Consider the following 25,877-nt stretch of genomic DNA (forward strand, 5'->3'; position numbering starts at 1 on the left):
TGTATAGTTCAGTGGCACCATCAACATTTTGATTGCTATACCCAGTTCACCATTGTGGGTTAAGGCATGCTACAAGAGCCTTTTGAGCAAGTCCAATAGGTGGTCTGCTGTAGGAGTCTAGGATTCTGCCCTTGCAGTTTCACCACCACAGCTACTATTCTTCAACTATGTCTTCACTGTCTGCTACTTCCCTAACCATCGCATATATCAGATTCTATTCTTTGGACTGAAGTTTCACCCCCTGAAATTCAGTCTAGAACTGGACTCTAAATTGGAATTAAACTTGAAATCCTCTGTAGAGATGTTTCTCTCCCCACACTTGACTGTAACCCTCAGACAGCTTTACGTATCCCATCCTGGTGCATACCCAAGGTTCATCTAAGTGCATCCCATGGTATTAAAACTTCCATTTCCTTCATTGTCAGTCAACCCATCTTTCTTGCTGTTTTTTGTGAGTACCAAGATTTGGAAATCATCTATACCAATAGCTCTGATAAGAGGAGGATGGTATATGCTTTCGTGTTTACTAATTACTAGGAACTACATTTTCTGACAGGTGTGTGTAGTGTCTCCTCAGTGAAACCGGTGTTGATGCTGGAGCCTTCTATTTTATCAAGAAGAAAGACTACAATTTATTCCTAATGTGCAGTGAGTCATTGAGCAGTCTGCAGGCTGTTAGTCAATACAACCCTCACTGCCAGATAGTCTCTAGCATCCATGATCTTTTACATGATCTCAGCCAAACTTGAAGCTAAGTTTTCTGGGAATGAGATGGATGATCAGCTAGCCAGGAAAGTGACCTCATGGCCGACTCTGGAAATAGGGATACCCAGCTCTCACCAAGGAGTGCATCTATGACATGTGGTCTGTCACAGCTGGTACAGAAGATGGTGTGATACCTAATTGTGTGTCATCAAGGAGACCACTGCTGTGTGACATTCCTCCATCCATTTATCTCGAAGGGAATCCACAGTTTTAAGCTGGCTCAGAGTTAACACACTCATCTGACTTACAGTTGCATGCTGTGTAAACAGCCCCCACAATCTCCTACCCACCCACTCAACCCCTGACGAGCCCATTGTAGTTATGGTGCCCTACTGATATTTGACTACATCCTAATGCAGAATTTTTCTTCTTACAACCCTCCTACGAATGCAAGGCCATAAGGATTCCTTATCCTTGATAGTGGCTGTTCATGAAAGAACAGTTGAACAGGCTTTGCTTTTCTGAGAGAGTAGATTTTATTCCCAACTTCATAAGGTTTTAACCATACCAGATCAGGGGTGGGGTAACTGAGGGAGGAATGTCTCCCAGTACATGCCGATCCCATGCAAGCCATCAACTCTCTCTGACCTGCTTACTAGTCCAGTCTTTTTTTCTTTTAGTCTTGTTTTATTATTTTCTGTGTCTTTCTGATCTTTTCTATGGTTTTAGTCCCTCCCCTTTGACTCATACATCATATATCTGCATGGGGTGGGAGTGTTTTATGTCACTGTTTCATCTGTGCATTGTTGCAGATGAGCCCTGGGATCCCATATTTGCTGCCCAGCCTACAAGCTGACCCTTTCCTACACTTACTTTAAATCTTGTGCATCTACTCTGATCCCAAGTATTGTTATTGCCCAAAATAACAAAATTCTACCATGACTACACACTGTGGAAATATGACCAGATGGCTTTTACCAGTAGCTGGTGGTACTACCCTTTCAGAGATTTGTTTTTGAGCAAGGAACTGATGACATTGTGGTTATGCCTGTTGACCTACAAAAAACAACAATAAGACTTCTGAGAAGGATGGCAGCATACCTAAGGATGCTTTAGCGAGAAATGGGAATATCCAGCTCCAGATGCAGTCCCAAGGCCATAGTGTAGAACTACATTGAAGATAGAGCCCTAGCCAGAATCTGAGGGTCATTCTAAAAGTTAATTTTGTCATAGTTTTTTTTCACACAGAAACCTTATTTCCAAAAGCAAATACACCATGGTCTCATGAACTATACACCAAGTACTACTATTCGACATAAGTCACCACTGACGTTGATACTTTTGTCATAATGAGCAGTTCATTGGGAGAAACTACTGTGGTAAAACTTGGTGCCCTGCAGTGCAAGAAATTGCTGCACAGCCTGGCATCTCATCATTGCTTTGGATGCTTCAAAGTCATTGAGTTGAGCGTGTATTCTCGGATAAAGTGGCGCACCCATGTCTCATCACCTGTGATGATTCTGAGTAGGAACTCATTTCCCCTCTTGCATGTACCTCATCAAGTGATTGAGGCGGATTCCCATTCTTGCTCTCTTGTAACCTTGGGTTAGTTTTCTCAGCAACCGTCTTGCAGACACTTTTTGGTAGTTCAACACATCATGGAGTGTGTGATGGGCCTGAGCACAGCAATGTTGTTTCATTCACAAATGTGAAGGGATGCCCCTTTTGACCTTCGTCCTCCACATTCTGTCTTCCTTCTTCAAACATGCAACACCAGTGGCTGACTATTTAACAAGCATGACCACCTCATCATATGTGGTCTGTAGGCATTCATGGATGATGGACACACTTATCCCACATGCCCATTCATACCAGATAAAACTGCACACTTCTATTGGTGGCCAAGTTGCCTGTACACGTCTATGTGCCATTGTGATGTGCGCATGAGTAATCTTGGGCATGCCAGTCAGCTGCTACTCTCTCTTCTTTGGCACTCTGCGCATGCATCATGCCTCCTTCTCTGATGATGCCCTTCCTGTCGTTGAACCAGCAATGAGTGTGAATTCATATGGCACTTGTTTGTGTTACATTGTTTATGTGGTGTCACCGCCAGACACCACACTTGCTAGGTGGTAGCTTTAAATCGGCCGCGGTCCATTAGTACATGTCGGACCCGCGTGTCGCCACTGTGTGATCGCAGACCGAGCGCCACCACAAGGCAGGTCTCGAGATACGGAATAGCACTCGCCCCAGTTGTACGGACGACTTTGCTAGCGACTACACTGACGAAGCCTCGCTCATTTGCCGAGCAGATAGTTAGAATAGCCTTCAGCTAAGTCCATGGCTACGACCTAGCAAGGCGCCATTAGTAACATTGCATGTATCTATGGAGTCTCACTTATATTGTCAATAGCGATGTACCAAGGATGGAATAAAGTTAAGTATTCCAGAAGCTACATACTTTTATTTATAACATTCATTACGTATCCTGTTACAGACCTATAACTTGCCTGCTAAACGCGTGCCTTTCGGCTACTTCCGTGGCGTGGCTGTCTTGCTACGCCACAACAGTTTATCTTCTTCTTTTTCAAAAAGAATGATGAAACTTACTTTCAGATCATCCTTCGTAGCATTCTGCCATAATTGAGAGTTGCAGTATGGACAGAAATTCTGCTAGTAATGTAATTGTCACTTCTGCGTGTTATAGCTGTATTCCCCACTTTATGTGGCATGTGGTACTACTGCTGTCCAGTGTTAAACCCACTACTGTGTACTTTTATTTTGTTCATCATAGGGATATGGATATTGGGCATAGATTTTTAAATGTTTTTGAAAATGAGTGTTTTAAAAATGAATGAAGCCTTTGGACCCTGTATTACAAACCATGAACAACAAGGCAGAGATTAGCTAATTGGCTGTCTTAAACCTAACGACTAATTGGTAAGAAGAATAAAGTTTTGATGGAATAAATGATTGTCCAGATTAAAGGGTGAGATTTTGGTCCACCATTCAAGGAAGCGTTATGAACCAACCATAAATCTACATTCTGATAATACCTCTTAATTTCTTCTGTGTTCTCCACCAAGATGCGGAAGAGATACTGTGTGGATTTTAGAAAATTGGTAGGGATGAATTGCCAGGTTGAAGCTTTAATTAAGTTGAATGCTGTAGATTAAACAGCATTTCCTTTTAAAGTCAATGATTAGGCTAAAGTTGCAATCAGAGACACCGTTTTTATCTGTAAGATTAGTTATTGAGCAAAGGGCAAGAGAACTTTGAAGACAGAAGCATCATTTTGAACTTTTTGGATAAACGCTTATATGATGGGGTAGATGAAGGCTGAAGAAATCACCCAGGCTTTGTTTCAGTGGGACTGTACAAATTATTGTTCAAAGTCTGCACTCTGATGGTTGACATCTCTCATATATGGGATCCTGTCTTCATGAAGTAATGGTAAGGAAATTCATATTTAGATAAAAAGTCCACTTAGTCTTATGAATCATAGCTTGCCAAAATATTGATGAAAGCAAGTTGATAAGACATGAAAAAGGTCTGGTACTTTTTGAGTACAGCTTGCATGTTACATGCTGGACTCAGTCATTTTGATTATGTATGTGAACTGATGTCCTTAAGTAGTATGTGGGAAGGACATATAGAATCACTTTTAGAAAAGGCAAGTGCATGACTTTACTATGTTGAAAGAATTCTGAGAAGGTACAAGGCTCTTTGGCTAAAGTGTGGAATAGGGGCAATGCTAAATCGGGGCACTTCTCCTTTGTAGTACAAATGTTGGCAATTCAACAATTCTGTATTGCTGTTGCAGTTATAATTCTAGGTAACCATTGTGAGCTGAGGAAAGAGATAATGCATTTTAGCATCATAATCAGAATCATTCAGTATTCTCCTATTGGTCCTCGAAAGGTAGCCTAAAGTGATGCTGTTGTGGGGTCGGATTTTTAAAAGAATGAAGATTATGATGACAGGCTGATCGTGGAGAAGAGACCAGCTACAGTTACTGAAATTTTATAGTAGTGATTCAGAAGTGACTACAAGTTATGTATGTCGCACATTACTTTGCAATTCTGGCTCTGTATCATATATCACAAAATAATTTTTATTGTTATAGGAAATATATTTTAAACTTTTCGTGTTACAAACACTATTTTTAACACATTGTATATTCTGTTGGGATATTTGTACCAGGATCTGACAAAGTTGCATCAACTGATTCTTATGAAACACATTGCCTGCTGCTGTCACTGGATATTTAAATCACCTGTTTATGTATCCTAATGAGTGCAGCCAACATTGATCTGCAAAACATATAAGTAATAGCATTACTCTTATTCTTGACTCTTGTATGCTCTGTACTTTAATACTGCTCAGATGTTGTGTCTCATGAGGCTGGATTGAAAGAAGAGATTGAATGAATTCAGAGATGTGCTGGTATATTAGTATCCAGCCAGTTCAGTTGACATAGGGTCATTATGGAAAAGCACAAGCATTTTAGATGAGAGCCTCTGCAAGAATATTAACTTGGCATAAGCAATTTCTCAAACCATGACTCTGTAAGGAACTGCAGAGAGGTTTGAAATTTAATGTAGAAAATTATCTCAAAAGTTTGGTGACAAGTAATTTTACGCAGTTGCCTCTCCTGCTGCTTGTAAAATATTGTGTATAAATACTACTTCTACCACTGGGATGCAGACTTGATACTTCCAAGTGACCACACTGTACAAGTGTGTGTTATTAACCTTGATCATTTGTGTATCTTACTGGAAGACTACAAGAACAAGAAAAGGAGATAGGCCACATGTGGAGTCATACAGCCATTCTTCCTGGACTCAAAGAGTGGTACAAGAAATTGGACAATGGTTAACTGTATGTAGTATCTTCCACCTTTCACAACACTATAGCTTACTAAGTGCTTATGTAGGTTCTGATATGGTCTGGAAGAGGAAAACATCTGTTGAGATCAAATGAATTAGCACGGTGGTTGAGACAGAGGACAGTTAAAATCCAGTCACAAGTTTTTGTTCTATGCAGTGTCGTGAAAGTTGGTTGTAAAAGTAATGTAGAGAGTAAATGTGTTGGTGTGCTGTTTATTTAAGTGCGTACACATTTTTTGGCATCCTCAGTATTATTTAAAATTAAATCAGAATTTGAAAGATGGAAGTTTCACTACCATACGATCATTACAATACACCCAAAACACAACAGCACTTAATTCACCTCATTTTGTGTAGAGCAAAAGAAACAGTAGTCAATACAGTGCTGACTTCTTGCAGCACAAATACCCAGAGTGGTGATACAGGGCAGTTTTTGTATGACATTTGTGTGTCAAATGACAGGACACTAACACATTTTTTTTTACAAACTGTCAAAAGATAGCCTTAATAGGCGTATAATTACTGTACTTACTAAGTATTTTTACATTCTCCCATTTAAAAGAGTAGTGAGAAATACATTTTTGGGGCATTGCAATGATTGTATTGACAAAGAAATTTTGAAATAGTTACAATCATGTTGAGGACTAGCATCTGTCTTCTTATGCTTAAAACTTGTTGATTGAATTAAAGCAAATTGTATCCCTCAAAATTTTTGCACATTTTTTTGGTGTGTTCTGCATGTAGTATGTGCAATTTTGCTTTATAGGCTAATTTTAGTTGTTTTTCAATAACTGTTTTGGTAAGATAATGATGATAATATAAACTTGTTACCAAACATCACACAGTGTTTGAATGAAACCATGATGTTTTTGACAGCATTGAAATGATCAGGAGCAGGATAATGTCCCGAAGCAGCCTAGCCAGCTTAATTCTTGGTGTTCTGCCCAAGGAATTGGCTGCAGATTTGCAGGTATACTTTCATTTTATTTCTTCTAAGCGTGTTGTTGAATATAGTAGTTTTAGTTAGAACTTTTTTCCAGAAATACAAGCATTTGCTTAATTGGTGCTCCTGTGTTTTGAAAACATAGGTTATTTCTTCATCTCCCCCTCCTTCCCCCTTCACCCCCCTCCCCCCCCGCCCCTCCCCGGGTCCTTTGTGAGTTTGTGTGGTGCAGATGGGACCCTGAGCTATTATGGCCCTTTCTTCCATCCCAGGCTCAGCCTGCTGAACAGCAGACCCTCTATGTGGTGAATGTGGACACCCACTCAATGGTGGTAGCTCATTCGTTCTGCTGCCAATGTGCATTAATTGTCACAACCATCACTAGTTTACCCTACACTGAGGTTCGTCAGAAATTTGGCCATCTTTACCCTGTTCGTCTGACATCTAACTTTGCCTGTGTTACGTCCTTTCGTGCACCTCTCTACTCCTTATCCCAGTCCTGGTCCTTGTTTCCTCTCCCTCTCCCTCTCCCTTGCGGTTTCCATGTCCTCCCCTTTCCCTTTAGGTGCCGTTCCCGCCACTTGATCAGAGAAGTGCCCCCTCCTTTGGTGTCCGCTGGTGATGGGATCCTCCCTGGGGACAGCCAGCCCCCCCCCCCCCCCCCCCCCAGCTTCTGCCACACACTGGCTGTGGGACCCACATTCCATGCATCCCAAGGTTGCCCGGTCTCTCTTAGTTCCTGATCTTGCTAAAGCCTGCTCTTGCTAAAGCCTGCTCTTCCTCCAGGCCCTCCTTCTTTGACGTATGGAAAGGAAGAAGAAGAAGAAGAAGAAGAAGAAGAAGAAGGTCCTGAAAAAGGCCACTTTGGTACCCCTATAGGTACAGACCCACCCTTGCTACCTCTACCTCTACATCCATAATCCGCAAGCCACCATTTGATGTGTGGTGAAGGGTACCCTGTATCAGTACTAGTTGTTTTCTTTCCTGTTCCACTTGCAAAGAGAGTGAGTGGAAAATGACTGTCTGTATGCCTCCATATGAGACCAAATTTCTTGTATCATATCTTTATGGTCCTTACATGGAGTGTGCGACAGCAGTAGTGGAACGTGAGTCTGACCTCTTGTTTCTGGATGTCGCACCTTCCATGTTGGTGATGAATGGTGACCCTGCAGTGTGTCTGGCTTCGGCCCGTATGCATCCCATTTGGATCCTCATTCTGTCCTTATTCAATGGAATTGTAACAGTAACTTCAATCCCTTTTGGTGTTGCAATCCCTTACTTCCTTTTACTCTGCAGCTTGTGTCATTCTACAGGAATCCTTCGTGGGTTCCATGCTTTCTGTCAGAACTGAGTTGGCCTGTTGAGGGCTTCTGGTGGTGTTTGCACATTGGTCTTGTACGGGTGTTCTTAGGATATGCATCCCCATCATACTATCCTAGTCCACTTGGGCTTTGTGATTGTGATTTGCAATCTGTATCCCACTTTACAGACCACCTATGTCTGCTGCCCTGTCTTCGTCCTCCAAGAGAGTTCAATGCCCATCACCCCTTGTGGGACTGACTTATTTCTTGGGCCTCTTCATAGACAAATTTCTTGCGGACCACGATTTTTGCCTTCTTAATGATGGTTCCTTTACCCATTTTAGTGCCGCTTATGGCACTTTCTCTGCCATTGATCTTCTGCTCACTTCCACTCCCCTTCACCCCTCATTACACTGGTCACTGCACAATGATGTCTGTGATAGGGATCAATTCCCACTGATTCTCTCATTCGCTTTGTGTCATGCTGATTGACCTCTGTATACCTCCCATGTCATGTTTACCCCCTCTTTGCCAGGTTGTATTGATGAAGTGTGACAAGGAAAGCATATCTGGCAGTGATAGTGGAGGCTGTAGGCTAGAGAGGCTTAATTTGGAAGGCGATAGCAAATTTATTTGATCTGGCTGTGGCTCACGTGCCTGTCTCACAAGCAAGAGCACTGTGCCTTAAGCTGTATCAGCACATCTTAGCTTTCCTCTTCCCTGTTATTATTATTATTATTATTTCATTCCTTTATCAGACATTATGTCTGGTTATTATTATTATTATTATTATTGTCGTCATTATTATTACTGTTATGAGTAAGAACAAATGAGGTGCAAATACTTGGGAGTAAGTGAAAATATTAATGGATGACGCAAGTAGTTCAAAATTACAAGGAGATAGCATGCCTGGCATGTACTAATCTTCAGTAAGTGAAATTCCTAGATCTGCTGCTAGAAACAGTGAAAGGACAGTCAGTAGGACTAGCTTTCAGAGCTGCTAAATGTTCTTACCTTAGGGAGGAAAGATATATTGTTTGGTTAAGGTTGGAAAAGGGGGTGGGAAGGGGGAGGAGGAGGAGGAGGAGGAGGAGGAGAAGAAGAAGGTGTTGTTGTTGTTGTTGGTGGTGGTGGTGGTGGTGGTGGTGGTGGTGACCATGTAAACCTAGGTTAAGGTGCTGAGAAGAGAAGGTGAGTTAAATATGATGGAGAGGGCATCAGAGACACTGGGTGGTCAAGTTTGGTAAACTCTGTGCCAAATGGATTTCAGAGATAAAAGAACAGACAAAGTTATAAGTAAAGTTGAAGAACATAGAAAGAAGTTCTCTGAAGGTAGACAGAAGATGGCTACATGATGAAAATAGATGACAGATGGAGAGATTCAATGATCTTTGTTTTCTTTTTTCAGTGGTCTTTCCATGATAGCCTTCTACAGACAATCCCTCTTTCCTCCCTGGAGATAAATACTGCTGAGTCAGTGTCTCTCTTTTTGCAACTTGAACAATTTGTAATTCAGTTTTCTGTCTGATCCAGAATGTAGGTAGGGCATTCCAAAAAGGTATTAGCTTCTATTTATTGAGTACTTATATCTTGAAGATAGTTATATGGAAGTTCTGTAATTTCATTAGCAGTTCTACAAAGAAATCGTATAGAGAACAGCATTGATATGCCATAAAAAGGTGGATTGAATGGAAAACAATGTATCTTAAAGTGGATTCTTTTTCTTCTCAGACACCTGAAGAGTGTTAGTAAGCTATAATTTTGCATACTAGCACTGAAACTATTTATTTATTTTTCTCTAACATGCATATTTCTTATAGGGGTCCGTTCCATTGCATCCAGTTGGCACAGCAGCTCTTGTTGTTCAAGTGGTTGGCACTAGCTGGAGACATTCTGCTAGTTTTACTCTTCTGCTTTATGGAATATGTCGTTTTAGGCTGGAGAAGCTTGTAATGGAAGTGCCATACCCTGTTGGTGTTGTTTCACAGCTGGATAAGTTGGTGGTTCATGATGGTAAGTTTGTGTGTGGGCGTGGGCATGGGCCTGTGCGTGCGTGTGCGCGCGCGCGCGTGTGTGTGTGTGTGTGTGTGTGTGTGTGTGTGTGTGTGTGAGAGAGAGAGAGAGAGAGAGATTGTGCTGGAAAGTGGGAAATCATCTGTTTTATTCTTTTCTCTTTCCCTATGATCTTTTAAAAAGTTTTCGCTGCTAATCTGTCTTTGAATTGAGTCCTATGCATACCTATAGAGATTTGACACACATTTTAATCAAATACAAGGCAAGTATTTTCAGGTAATTCAATGATAATAGTAGCCGTGCAGGATTAGCTGAGTGGTGTAAGGCGCTGCAGTCACGGACTATGCGGCTGGACCCAGCGCAGGTTCAAGTCCTCCCTCGTGCATGAGTGTGTGTGTTTGTCCTTAGGATAATTTAGGTTAAGTAGTGTGTAGGCTTAGGGACTGAGGACCTTAGCAGCTAAGTCCCATAAGATTTCACACACATTTGAACATTTTGATAATAGTGATACCAGGAGGTAACACTGTCCTTCGCTACCACCCCACCTCTCCATGGTCACATGGTCATTCTTGCCCAGGTAGGGGAAGAAGGGGAGAGAGGGAAAGGGAGAGGGCGATGGCGATTGGGGAGGGGGGGGGGGGGGAGGAATGACCAGACAGGAAAGGTAAACCCTCGTAATATAAATAAAGGTCATTAAATAGGGGAAAAGATCCAGTATTGTTTGATTGTACAGTTAGTGATCAGTCACTGGAATCAGTCATAACTATCAAGTATCTTTAAATTCAGTCTGAAGCAGTTTAAAGTGGGATGGTAGATTTCAGGCTAATATTTACTGGAAATGCATCAAAGAGTTAAAAAAATATGTATTCAACTAATTCTTGAATGCCATGATCTGCAACCATTATCAAGTTTGATTAATGGAAGAGAGAGAAACTTTAAAGACTGCACTCTGTTCTTCTTCAAGGTTCACATAAAGAGATTAGGACTTACACAGAGAAGTGCTATCAACAATATTTCTTCCCCTGTACTATGATGAATGGGATAGGAATGTGGTGGTAAATGATACTTATTTATCGTGTAATGACTGCCACACTCCATACAGTGGCATATCTAGTACAAGTGTAGGTTTAGATGTATAATCTTGCAGACATATCTATGACACAAAGTATGAACCTAATATCCCTACTGTCTCTGTTAATGATGGTACGAACTTAGGGAATAGGTTTCCAGGTACAAGAGTAGCTTGAAGATTTCTTAAATAATAGACCCCATTGTGTTAGCCTTGACAAAGAGTGTCCATCAGAGACATGGGGATTGTCAGGAATGCCCCAGGGAAACTTGATAAGACCGCTGTTGTTTTCTATGTATAAATGGTGTGGCGGGCAGGGTAGGCAGCAATTTCCAGTTGTTTGCCAATGGTGCTGTGGTGTACATGAAGGTGTCGAAGATGAGTGACTGTACAATGATACATGATGACTTAGACAAAATTTCTAATTTTTGTGATGAATGGCAGCTAGCTCCTGATGTTCAAAAATATAAGTTACTGTGGATGAATAGGAAAAACAAACAATTAATGTTCAGATACAGCTTTAGTATTGTCCTGCTTGACACAGTCATGTCATTTAAATCTCTGAGTGTAAAGTTCCAAAGCAATATGAAATAGAATGAGCAATTGAGGATTGTGGTAGGGAAGGTGAATTGTCACCTTTGGTTTATTGGGATAATTTTAGGAAGGTGTAGTTCATCTCTGATGGAAACCATATATAGGATGCTAGTGCAACCTGTTCTTGATTACTGCTCAAGAATTTGGGATCTGCACTAGGTTGGATTATGGGAAAACACTGAAGCAATTCAGAGATGGACTGCTGGATTTGCTGCCGGTAGTGGTAAACAACACGGAAGTGTTAAAGAAATGCTTTGGGGATTGAAATGGGAATCTCTGGAGGGAAGGCAACATTCTTTTTGAGGAACACTATTGAGAAAATTGAGAGAATTGACATTGAAGGTAACTGCAGAACGATCCCATTGCCGCCAACATACATTCAACTTGAGGACCACGAAGGTAAGATACTAGAAGTTTGGGCTCATTCAGAGGCATATAGATAGTCATTTTTCCCCTTCACTATCTGCAAGTGGAACAGGAAAGAAAATGACTAGTAGTGGTGCAGAGTACTCGGCCACAAACCATATGATGGCTTGTGGAGTATGTATGCACATACATAGATACAAAGTGGTTGCGGTCTGTAGATTGATATGATACTTGTTTAATTAACAGCGCAACTTTCCAAAACCTAAAGCTGTCATTGGAGGAATGGTTGTGTGTAAACAGTCACTTAGTATTCACTATGTAATTACATTTTGCTGTCAACTTGATAGCTGGAGAAAGCATTTAGGTGGCACACATCCTAATGCCATGTTGACAGTGACAGTGTGGGCGGGAGTCGACAGTGATGAATGAATTGACTTCCAGTACAGCCACAGTTGACTTAACAGTCTTTAGGACCTCAGAGCTATGTGGATGATATGCACTTACATTGTATTGTTAAGCTTTTTGAGTAGGCTACTTGTTCTGGATGATTGCTTCAACCTCATTACTGCTGTCCTGTCATAGTGCTAATTTGGTTCTTGGCACCTCTATCATACAGTGCTATGTCCTTTTCTTATGTAATATGTGTCGTGCTGCTGGTTGTTTTTTCTTTTTCAGGTATGATTGTGCTTGTCCCCACATGGCTTAGAGGATGATTTCATTCAAAGAAAACACACCATTTGATTACTACAGTCCATACACTTCCTGAACTTGAACTCTAAAACATGTCTGTGATTCCCTTGGAAGTCATATCACTTTCTACATTACAATTGCTTCTTCTAGAAGAATGCTAAAAAATCACAGAAGGAAGCTTTACTATAATGAACTGGACTGTACAACACACAAGAGTGAAACACTGTTGTCCCATTCCATTTTAGGGAACAGTAGCTATGGTTGCTTTGTGTGTTTGTGAACTATTCTTCTGGTGTAAATTATTGCTGTCACATCTGAAACTACTTACATTAGAATTGCAGATCACTTATTATAGTATATTTATGTATGCTATATTGTATTTGAAATTATTCTACTGTGCAATGCATCTGTATAGATTAAAATTTTATCTTTGTGTATTGTTCAATGCCTCACCTGGTCCTGTAATTGTTATGGTCAGAGTAACTGTTACATGAAACTTAAAACATTACAGGGACTGCAAGTAGAAGAAATAAATGTAATAATAAAATTTTGCAAATGGAATGGACGGGTTACACATTTGTCAACATCGTTTCAGAAATCTTACACTACTGATTCTGAAAATTGCAACACTAAGGAAGAGGATGAGAGATTGAAATAAAATTTATTCTATAGATTAGGGACATGACATTATGCTAAAGATTAAATTTATGGAACTGTACATACATTCTGACTGTGAGTATTCAATATGGTGTGAAGCCATCACATGATGCAGTCAGAGGACCAAAACAAAGAAGTTTGCTGACTGACCATGTCTCAGGCATGTTTGATGGGCAGCATGTCAGGCTAATCTGCAGGCCAGGAAAGTAGTGATACCAATTGTTCTTCGAAGAAGGCTTGTGCACTCCTTACTGCATGCTGCCATGCATTGTCCTGCTGAAACATGATACATGGAGCTGCTTGCAATAGGGACAAGTGCCTTGGGCTCTAAGACTTTGTGATGTAACCGTTGCTGTTCAGATTTCCTTCAATATGTAGGAGGTGAGCTCACATGATATAGCCAGTGACTGTATCATCACTATCACATTTGATGTTTGTCGTCTATGCTGATCAGCGGTACAGTCTGCCCAGTTGCCATCAATGCAATTGGCATCAAACACGTACCTGGCTATCACTATAGGACAACTTGAAGCAGCACTCATCTGAAAATACAACATTTTGTCACTCAGTATTGATGCCATGCAAGTGTCCGTTGCCATCTGAAGGGTTGGTGGGTTCTGGACTGCGGAAGCTGCCACAATGGCATTTGTGCCAGCAGACAGCACTGAACTGTTCACATAGATGCAGTGTGTGTGTGTCAAACCAGCACTGTGAACAAAGCTACTCTGTCGATTACAGTCGTCCAGACAAGATGGCAGTTATTCCGTACTCTGATCACATGGTGTGGTCCAGTACCCGCTTGTCGCTATGTACTACCCTCTTCTATCCCTTGGTTCCACATATGCATCACTGTCATAACAGCATGTTCTGCAAGAGCCATAGTGTAATTGTATGGTAAACCTGTTTCCCTAAGACCAGTTATCCTGTCCTGCTCAAGCTGATATTGTGCTCTTTAACATTGAGGCATACTGATACTTGTTTGTAAGTTTCCACTTCATTTGATTGCACTGTACCAACTGATTATGGTGTAACTCTGAAACTGTGACCTGTGCAGTCTCACAAAAGAGGGCACTGCTGGACCTGCATGTGTGCTCTCTCTCTCTCTCTCTCTCTCTCTCTCTCTCTCTCTCTCTGCAATCTTAATCACTTGTTACATTTCCACTTTTCTACAAATCCTCTGATTTTGGAGTGATTCAGACCAATTATTATGGGAGTTACAGTTTTCACATTTTTGACATTTTTAAAAAAAATGCATGATGTGATTGATGCCTTTAATATTACACTTGTTAGTTCACACCAAATTGTTCTATAAGCTGAACTATGTGTAACACTGCTGGATTAAATGAACCTGCAAGGCTTTCAGTAATGACTGGTATGGTAGCAAGCAGACCAAAATATTGGCTGTAAAATTAAGGATAACTCTGGAGAATTCACAACACACTACAAAATTTAAGAGATTCCTATTTGCAGATTTCTTTGCAAAACTTGCTGCAAGCTGTGTCTAATTTACAGTTGTTCATTACTATGTGATAACTTGACATTATGCAAGTAGTGCACAGATGTATTTAAATGCATAACAACTTGTTTTTTTGCCCCCGTCAAGATGATGATGACAGCCCAGAGGTAAATGCCATGCTGGAAAATCTTCGTGAGCTGGCAACAAAACTAACAGACTTCCTTAATGTTCCACCAGAAGTAGCTGCACAGTTGAAGGTAACTTCAGAATTTATGTTTCTCATTTGTCGGTAAGGTATTGTAACAGAAACCTTATATTTGTGGTTTATTTTCTTTGTGTGAGTTAACATAGTGTTTCTCACAATTTGATTTTCTAATTACGGCAAATTTCTTCAGGATAAATTGTCCTCCTTGCCAAGCCACACATTGGTTGATTTATGTGCATCAGTTGTGGATGCTTCTTTCCCAGAGAAACTAAAAGTTTTAGATGCTGTGAACTTAGCTGATCGTTTGAAGATTACTTTACCACTGCTAATTAGACATACTAAAGGTAAGTACAGCTTTCATTTGGGTAAATGATATTGTTATGTTTATTTAAATCAGTTACTGCTTTGCATCATTAGCTCCACCATGTTCCTACATTTACTAATAAATTTGATCTGTAGTTGTTCTGCAAGAAGTAGGTACAATATCTTCTTGATGGAGATGGGAAAATATGTTTGCACATCAAAGGGCCATGATTTTAATTAAAAAAAGGATGATGTGGAGCAAAAAACACAGAATTTAGTAAATGTGTATACTTATTACCTTTACTCTTAAATTACTTGCATTCTACTACAACTTTTCTGTTACCATAAATTTATGTACCTGTGAGAAATAAGTTGCTGGTTAATTTAGAAAGAAAATATGTGTGTGGTACGTACTTTGTTCATATTGTATTCATTTTAGTCTCTCTTTGTTTACAGTAATTGTTTAATAGCTCTTTTTGCTTGTTATTTAACTTATTATAGAATATTCTTTGTTAAAAGAAAACTGCTATGAATTTTTGATTTGATACAAAAAAATTTTGAATTAAAAAAACAAAATTGTCAAAAATTCTGTACTTCTGTTGATGGAAACAATTATTTCTCTAGAACTGGAACTGACACGAAGTCCTCGCAGTAAAACCAGTATACTTCCAATTAATAATGGAAATACTCGGCGTGGGATGAGGATAGTTATCCCAAGAGGGAGAGCTGGGATGAATGGAATCAGCAGAAATGATATTGATAATGATGATGAAGATGAGATACAAGAACTGTATAGGAAATTAGAGTAAGTAATGGCTTTTGCCTGTAAACTGTTTTTATACTGTTGTTTGTTGGCTAGGTGAGGTGACATGGTGGTAAGACATCGGATGCATATTTGTGAGGATGGTGCTTCCAACAATTGTCCAGCCATTGTCATTTAGATTGTCCATGATTTTATCTAAATTGCTTAAGACAAACAGTTCCTTTGAAAGGACATGATCAATTTTCTTACTCTTCCTACCCCAATCTGAGCCTGTGCTCAATCTCCAATGACTTCAAACACTATGCATGCATCCGTTACAGGGTCGTTGAACCCCAATATCTTTTGTACAATATTGCACAGGAGGTGAAATATAGGAGTATATAGATTCCCTTGGGCAGCTGCAGTAAGAAAAATTGTTAGTATGGTGCAAACATTGGACATTCTTTCATGAAAATCTAGTCTTTTGATCTGTCAGTATGCTTTATAATGGTATTTATATTCCAATCAGATGAAATGCTATTACTTCATAGAACAGTTCAGAGTGTGGACAATGACTCATTTTCTGTGCTTATCGGGTGGTGTACGCACAGCAGCAGCACAAATTGTGAGTTTTAATTTGTAGTTATATTGAAGAAAGGCAAGTGCTCACCTGTAGCTGATTGGTGCATTGTCCACAGAAACTTTAGGTATCATCCACAGAAACTCACAACAGCACATAGGTATTACAAGGTTTTAAGTTATTGCACTTTCCATGTTTAAACAGTGTCACATATACAATGTTGCAGACAACCAAATGCACACATCTACAGCCATGGTGTCACTGATCAGTTGTGAGTTGTTACTTTGGCTGCAGGAGTGGGAGGGGAAGAAAAAGTGTCGTAGCTAGGAGAGAGTATGATATACGGGCAACTAGATTGTGAGTATGTGACAAGAGACATGGAGGAAGATACACATGGCACTCAGTGAAAGTAGTCTAAATGGTACGACTTGACCCATCACATTGTTTTCTACGGCGTTCCATGAACCATTCTGCGCACACAAGTTACACTGCCGAAACATTTCGTGCCACTCTAGCAGCACTTTTATGGTTGGATGCATCACATTCCCTCGTGTCAATAATATGCCCCCTTTCAAACTCACTTATTTGATTTGATGGTATGGTTCGTGCACATGTCTGCAAGGTATCCTGCGTGTCTGCTCAAGTCACACTGATCCAATTATCTTTGGTTTATAGTGACAATGAGAGCCACAGGCTGTTTAAGAACTATCTTGTACTGTTTGAAGTATATATGAAGAAAACGCCTCTTTTTTTTATATAGAGGAGTACGTGGATTGTTTACTTTTACAGGGGTCCATATATTTATGGTGAGCTAATGTTTAACTTGTAGGAAAAATTGAATTACAGAATGTTCATGATTTCATCTGTTTTCTCGTCAACATTGTTACTGCTCAAGAAAACATATGCGCCGCTGTCATGACTAGCATATTTTGTGTTTATTTGTCCAGAAACCTCTGTTTCAACATGGTTTTGCTCCCAGAAAGTCACTGCATACATCGTGTGTATAAAGGTGCTAAAAGTGAACCTGTGTTCTCACTGTAGTTCAGTAGAGCACACACTGTGTCCAGTCATGAAAGGGATAATTTTAATTATGTAAATTTTTGAGTCTGCCAACATGCCTTAAACGATCATTTGAAGCACAAACTGTGTGTGCATTGTCACTTTATGACAAGAAGGAATGTTAGCAGGGGAAACTGCCCTCTGAATCAGCATACAACAGAGTGATATTGTTTGAGCTTTCAGATGCTATCTTGAGGTGCTACAGTATTATCTAACTAACCTGTAGAGTTTGTCTGCAGTCGATACTACCATTGCCAGCTGATGACAGCTACCTGTGGCTCATATCTAACCCAAGCAGAATGCAAATAGAACTGCCACACTTTTTTCCCCAACTGGCAGGATTTTGTCAATTCAGACAGTACGCAATGATTTCCATATAATTAATTCGGCTTCCACAGATGCAGTTGGTCATTATTGTGGTATGTAAAAAAGGTGGACAAGGGAACACTTGGAATGGAACCTGAATTAACAGCATCAGGTTTTCTGTGCTGATGAATGAAGGATTTGTCTGATGCCTGATAATCATCATTAAAGTGTGTGGCGGTAGCCAGGTATCTATATGCACCTGAGCCACACAGTTCCACAGGTTCTGCAAGGGGGTGGTATAACTTACGTTTTATACTAGTACCATGCATCATTGTTGGACACCTCTTATCTGTGTTATAGGTAAATTGAAGGTTGTGCTGTATTAGGAGAGGACTCATCAACCTATTGCTTATCTCTACAGTCAACTTTTCAACAATGGTTTCGTATTTCAAGATGGTAAAAATGCATGAACATACCATGCCCACTTGGAGAACACCTCCCTCTAGGAGGCAGTAATAAAATGAATGGCAGGGTCTATGATCACTGCTGAGATGAACTCATCTGAGCAAGGTTCGGAGAAATTGAAACTTGCAGTGTGTCAATGAAGTAAGCCTTCTCTCAAAGTGGATTATTTCAGGGGGTTCACCATTGAAGGTTTGGATAGGCTTGATCCTTCAGCAGTAATGTCTTGCCGACTTTGAGGACAGCATGCTGTGACATTACGGACTGGTTCTGAAGAATTTTGCCTGTTAATTAGACAGTGCTCAGATGATAACTTCCCTCTGAGCATATGCCACATTAATCTTCCTGATTTGAAATGGAGTATAAATCTGGAGTTATTTGATGTTGCAGGAACTTTTAATCATAATTTTGAATCATAATTGATTTCTATACATTGCCTGTGCTTTATGTGACAGCCCCCCCCCCCCAACCTTTTCAGAGAATATATTTGTATTGTAAATATATTAATTGTGCTTCTCAAGTAAGTGATAAATAATTAATATTTTTCATCAAATAACTTATGGGAATGTGGTTGTCAGTGTTGTCACCCGGCTATGTTCCCAAACATTATTTGAACATTGTATGTGCTGGGAGAAACTTGGATCTTATTTTTCTTTCTTTTCAATACTTTAGTTACATGGGTAAATCATTCAATGTAAAATTGCTGCATTTCATTAAAATGTATTACTATTGCAGGCAAATAGCTCTCCATACAGTTTATTCTATTGTCATATCAGATTCAGATATACATTTCCAATACAGCATGTAATTTCAAAGTGTGTGTACTTCATGATGGTTCAAATATAAGTGAATATTAAAACATGACATGGTACATTACAGATATAAACTCTTTCATTTCTTTTCCTTTTTTACATTGAAATATCGTCATTTACAGTAGAGTCAGAGGTTGCCAACAGTGAATGCCGAGATCTTGCGATCACAGACTGTTGGGTAAGCTGTGTCGGGGGGGCTGCCTCAGTACGTTTGGCTGCTACAATGAACATTCTGCTACTGGCATGTTGCATTGATTGTGTTCTTGACATGAAACAGAAAACGAAATAACATTTAAATTTCCGTAAAATCTTTAACATATATTTAATTAATATAACCTCGTCTGACCTCTATTCACTTAGGCAGGAAGTACAGCACTATATGAAAGTTTTAATACCTTGTCACACCACAAAACCAAGGACAATCTAAAGATGTTACAGTTCACAAGGTGGAACAACATGGTACTAAAAGGTTACGCAGCAGAGCATTTTGGTTTCACAGAGCTGTATTTTTGAACAGAGTGCCTTTAATAAGTTCTTTGTTTGTTTTTTGAGCCTTATTATTTCAGTCTCCACTTCGCCTGAATCTAAACCTTCACAAAATTACAGATGGCGAAAAGGTATCTGAGCAGTTTACATGTTACCATGCAATACTCTGAAGCAGCTGATAAATGTTATTACATTATTTCTGTCAGTTACAAATCATTTAGAAACAAAATTAGAAATTATATTTAAATATCAGGGATACTGTGCACACTGATGCTGACTTGCTATTAATAGCTGAACATTTTGTTATAGTTACTTAGGTAAGTGTGCTGTCTGTGTTTTCCAGTTATAATGCCTTAGAATACTCTGTAGATTTTGAAATGTGATGGGTTTCTATGCAAAGTCTGTATTACGAGGGGTATTCAGTAAGTAATGCAACACTTTTTTTTTCCTTGGTCAGTTTCAGATGAAGAATGTGGAATTTGTTGTGGTACATTATGAAATATTCCCGCTTCCGCCCCTATAGTTTCATGAAGTTATGATAGGTGGTGACTTTATACATAGCCTTCAAAATGGTACCTGCAATGGAGGTGCATTCTAAACAGGGAACTATCATCGAGCGTCTTTTGGCAAAAAACCAGAGCATTGCAGATCTTGATAGGTGCTTGCAGAGAGTCAACAGAGACAAGATAGTGAGCAAAAGCACGGTGAGTCATTGGACAAGGCACCTGTCATCATCGCAACAAGGTCATACAAACCTGTCCGATCTCCTGCATGCTGGCATCACGCGCACAGCTGTGACTCCTGCATTGTCGGAACACTCGGACATGTGTGTGAGGTGATCAAGGGATCACAGTCGAACACCTCGCTGCTCTCTCTTGGTAGTGCTGACACAAACATCTGCCAAATGGCATACTCCAAAATGTGTGCCTGCTGGGTTCCTCACCACCTAACTGAAGACCATAAGGAGCAGTGAAGGACATTTCTGCAGGATTGATTGTGTGTTGCAAGGCTGATTGTGACAAATTTATAGTCACAGACAATGAAACATGGGTTCATCAGTTAGAATTGGAAACAAAATGGTAATGCATGGAGTGGTGCCACACCACCTCTCCTCTGAAGAAAAGGTTCGAAGCCACACCCTCAGCCAGTAAAGTCATGGCGATAGTCTTCTGCAACTCTGGATGGGTTATTCTGTTTGATGGCCTCCCTGATGGTGCAACAGTCGACTTGGAAGTGTATTGTGCGACCCTCAGGAAATTGAAGAAATTACTGCAGCTTGTTCATTACCACAAAAATGTAAATAGACTTGTTATTCTCCATGACAGCACAAGGCCTCGCACAAGTCTCCACACCTAAGAGCAGCTCACAAAAGTTCATTACACTGTTCTTCCTCATCCACCCAACGCACCTTCCGTCTGTCCCAGTGAAGGATGCACTCTACGCAAAGCAGTATGGGGGCAATATGGAGGTTATTGATGTAGCAGCAAGATATTGGCTCCATTGGGACCAGTAGAGTGGCACCATGCATACATACAGACCCAACCAATAAGCTGGCATAAGGCCGCCGCGTTGAACAGAAATTATGCTGAAAGATAGAGTTTTGTAGCCAAAAGAGTAGGGAAGAATATGTTATATTGCAATCCTGGAAAAACCAACTACTTTCAGAAAAAAATGTGTTGCGCTACTTATTGAATGCCTCTCGTAAAACAGCCAGATAGTAAAATTTTGTATGATTTCAGTTGCTGTAGATATGTTCAGATTACTATTTGATGATTTATAAGTGCAGCTGATTATTATGAATCACAATATTCGAATTCTTCATTAGTTTATTTAACCTGATAAAATTATGGCCTTCAGACCCTCCCTTTCACCTGGCCATTTCAATCTCTTGATTCACCTGTGGCATTACACTGTGTCATTAAACTGTGCCGTGTGAGAATTGAGCAACCTCCTGCCTTGTTATTATATCTGTAGAAATTTTTCAAGTACACAGTATCCTTATGCGTGTACAGTAGGAATTTCATTGCCTCTCAGCTACTCTGATTAAGATGACAGTTTCTGAATAGTTATTAGCAGCAATCTACAATCTTTGAATCTTATTGCTCATGCATTGTGTATGCTGAAAATAAAGGTTTTTATTTTTTTATGGAAGCAGTTGATCCCTATCATCTTTGTGTTACCTGAATTCCGACAAAAATTGACCAACCTAAAATTGGTGTTGCATTGTTTGACTGCAGGTACCAGTTTATGACATCTTCACATTTGAAAACGTGTTACTATGTGCTGAATTTTTGTGTATTTTTTTGATGAGTAGTTGTTAACAAAGACTATATTTTATACCATGAACTGTGATTCCTCCTCCTTTTCCTCTTTGTCTTTTTCTACCAAATACAAATTTGATTTTCTTCAGATTAAATGCAAAGCTAATTAGGGCCAGAAACCAAATGAAATACAGTAACTCTGTAATGAACTGCTGGAGACTGTCTCTTACACCAAAATACTCAGGAGGTATGCCTGAACTGCTTCAGAAACTTTATTGGTGGAGTACTGCTTCACCTTGTACAATAGGATGAAATCATGATACTTGGACTGTACAATCAGATGTTGAAATGCATGATGTGTTTAAAATAAAACATTTGTGGGACAAAAAATTGGAAAAAATACCCTGTCAATTTTTTGTGAAATGAAATGATTTGTCAAAAATAAGGAATAAAATAGATTAGATAAACATATGATGTGCCTCTGAATGATGCTTGAAATTGTCATTTGATTATGCTTTAAACTGTGTGCAGTAGCGGAGACACTTATACATTAGTGACAGAGGAAGACCACTGAGTGAAATTCCATCAGACAAGTAGTTTCTATTGGTGGAGTTGTAAATGAAGGCAGTTGATTTTGGGCTCCTTCTGTGCACCTGATATCACACATTCTCAGAGAATCAACAAGCATTTAGTATTGATCTGAGCACTCTGCTGTGAATGTTGTAGTTACTTGTTGAATTTTTCTTCCAGTTATAACTTGTCATGGCTGTAATGGTGGTAAGCAACAAATTGTACAAAAGCAAGTGAGAGAGAGAATTTGCAGTACACACATTTTTGTCATGTGCAAAGCATCTTTATGTGTTAACCTCAACTGTCTTTTGAAGCCAGCAGTGCTGCTGTCCCATCTGTTCCTCGACCTGCATGAATCATCTTTGTTTGTGATTTGGGCTACAGTACTCTTTAAAATGATAAGATTCTAAGTTAATCATGTAGCTTTAAATTCTCAATCAGCCCTCACTTGCTCTTCACAGTAGGCTGTTTGACTGTTTTCTGGAAATTGTCTTAAATGATTAATGATGTCATTTTATGCTCCTAACATGCTTGTTTTCATCTTGGATTTCAGTATTCTTTAACAAAACGGTAAATGGTATTACAATAATTTGAAAGTGCGCTAAAATGCTCCATTTGAGTCATGTTATGCTTGTTACGCAACTGGCTAGCTCGCTGCTGCTACTGTCACAAAGCTAATTCGCAGAGATGTATTATTTTGGAATTTGGTTTTCAGAAAATGGGTTACAAATGGTGTGCGGTGCCATACTGTGCAATCACATCTATAAAAACTCGTGAAAAGTTATTTTTGACTGTTTCAGAGAATGAGAAGATGCCTAAAATGTGGTTGCACTGTACTGGAAATGTGCCTCCATGTCGACGTACAAGTTCCCTAACTTAATTAAAAATATCTTGCACTCGGAGTTTAACATTAATTTTGCTCAAAGATATTCTTTCCTACTGTTATAAGGTAGGATAGATAACTTCAGTGAAATTAAACTCCCTATGAAAATTGTCGACAGGTTCGGTATTACAGGCACTCTTTGGTAACTATACATTCTTTGGCAGTGCAGTTGCTATGAAAAGGCGTGAAAGAGTATTTTAATTTATTTGTAAAATGACTCAACAGTCCTCGCATGTGAAAACCAAATCACAGTTACAAAACTTCTTCACACTGATCAGGAACAGAGTATTGTTATGTTTTCTTTGCCATTTACATGCACTTACATTTGTGGATGCTGTTCACACACGTCACATTGAAAATGATACTTTCTAGTTAATGTGACCACACAGTTTTTTCTTTAAAAACAATTTTTTTAACTTCCTATTGTCTAGCTTGGGGTGTTTATTGTTTAAACTTTTGAAATTTCATCATCTTATATAAAGTTTGGAAAGTGGGATACAAGGTACTGGCAGAATTGAAGCTGTGAGGATGGGTTGTGATTTGTGCTTGGGTAGCTCAGATGGTAGAGCACTTGCCTGCGAAAGGCAAAGGTCCCAATTTCGAGTCTCGGTCCAGCACACAGTTTTAATCTGCCACGAAGTTTCATCTTATGTAAAATGAAGTAAGTCTGCTTCAAACACTGACATTAGTTTAAACTCAAAAATATCACAGCCCTTAAGTTTGTTTACCTGCACGTGGCACGTGCTTTATATCTATTCATATAGAAAATCTCATCGTCCTCTGCCTTCTTGTACTGTGGATGTGTGGTGATATCTTCACTACAAGCAATGCTTTCCAAACAAGTGAATTGTTTGTTTACAAAGTAAATGCATTTATCCTCTGTTGACTATTTCTCAAACTAAGATTAATGTGAAACTGTATATAATACATACCACCATTGAAACAACTGCTCCTGTCAGTTCCTGCTAACATTTTTTTTTGTATTTCATGTAAAACTTTTAAAAATACATAACCCTTCCAGGATTAAAACATGAGACCTTTTCACTTGAGATGAGTTGTGCTGTCATTGTGCCTTCTGGGGGTAATAGCTATGCTAAGTGTCTCCTATAGAGGAAATCAGCTCTAAGATTTGGCAAGAATAATTTTATCATGACCAATAGTTGACACTCTAGTTATAATATACAGACTCCTTTGCAAAAGCTCTACAATTCCTTAGTTTTGAGTGAGTTTAATGATGTTGCAGGGAGCAGGGAAAAGAATATTCATAGTTGCACATAGTGCCATTCTAAATGTGTGGAGCGTAAATGCATCAACTTTTGCAAGGTTTCCACTATCACTATCTACAAAATTCCTCTCTGTTGTTACCTAAAAGTTGTAATTGCATTTTCCATCAGTAAATAGCTAATCTGTATGCAGAAAAAGTACACAAAAACCTTGTAACTTTGGCTAACACTCCTGTAAAACATGTGAACTTTATCTAATTCCTAGTCGGTGATGTTACCAGAACTTGGGCCAATAACAGAGCATTTTCGATCATGTCACCAAATCTAAATATTTAATGAGTTTTAAGCTTTAATTGTGTAAAAATGACAGATATTTTGTGAGAATATTGATCGTAAATGCTAATTTAATGTTATAATCAATCAGAATAACAACTATCTGAACCACCTTTTAACATATGAAAATAGCCTATTTCTAGCATCATTCAAAGGCAAGTTGGATTTTTCTGTAACCCACCTTACTTCTTATTTTTGGACAAATCACTTCACAGAACTTTTGACTGCCCAGCCCCCCTCCCCATCCCCCTGCCCCCTCCTCCTGCCCCCTCCTCCAAATGTTTTACGTTCTGTTCAGAAAGCATAAAATATAACACATTTCAATATCAATCTGTTTTCAATATTATTATTATTATTATTATTATTATTATTATTATTATTAAGAGTACATAGATCAAGAGAAAGAATAAAAGATACAATTTATACTGTGATTTGATATGTTTTTACACAGCAGCAGCTGTTTATGAAATATTTCAATTTTACCTCAAATCACTGATTAAGTTCTTGTAATTACTCTGATTACATTCAAGCAATGAACTCTTTGTTAACAGAAGTGGACTTCAATTGGTCAATTTGATACCATATTTGGTCATTTATTGCTCTTCATTTGACTATGAAAATTTGGAAAAGAATCTATTGTGTAATTTATGGGGGTCTTTTCTTGCTCTGTTCAAACATCTGACCAATAAATCATCACATTACCACCCATAGTTGAATCTTTAATTCTTTAAGTAGAAGTTCATGTGTAGTTGTGGGCAAAACGCAGAGTATGTATTACTGTGGTAAGCATTTGGTTATTTAACATAGATTTATTACTACCATTGTGGCTGCTTTATTTCCTTTAGCCAACTAAGTGAAAATTCATTTATTTTAAAATCTGCCACAAAGTATTGACAGTTCTATGATGAAGTACATTGTCTGCAAAAACCTATTCATTTATATCATTTGGTTTCAGTTCATTTGCTTGTA

The 25,877-nt window shown here is 39.2% G+C and overlaps 1 protein-coding gene across 1 annotated transcript in view; it reads left to right on the forward strand.

Annotated features, from left to right (window-relative positions):
* The window catches only part of LOC124802974 (lon protease homolog 2, peroxisomal-like), a 102,047-nt gene that overhangs the window by 34,826 nt on the left and 41,344 nt on the right, over window positions 1-25,877 (forward strand). The window contains exons 2-6 of the mRNA XM_047264071.1: window positions 6,471-6,564; window positions 9,659-9,851; window positions 14,831-14,940; window positions 15,079-15,232; window positions 15,816-15,996. Of these exons, the coding sequence (XP_047120027.1) occupies window positions 6,471-6,564; window positions 9,659-9,851; window positions 14,831-14,940; window positions 15,079-15,232; window positions 15,816-15,996 (732 nt within the window). The remainder of the gene's footprint in view (window positions 1-6,470; window positions 6,565-9,658; window positions 9,852-14,830; window positions 14,941-15,078; window positions 15,233-15,815; window positions 15,997-25,877) is intronic.

Source organism: Schistocerca piceifrons, chromosome 6 (genome assembly GCF_021461385.2).
Source record: "Schistocerca piceifrons isolate TAMUIC-IGC-003096 chromosome 6, iqSchPice1.1, whole genome shotgun sequence".
Taxonomy (NCBI): domain Eukaryota; kingdom Metazoa; phylum Arthropoda; class Insecta; order Orthoptera; family Acrididae; genus Schistocerca; species Schistocerca piceifrons.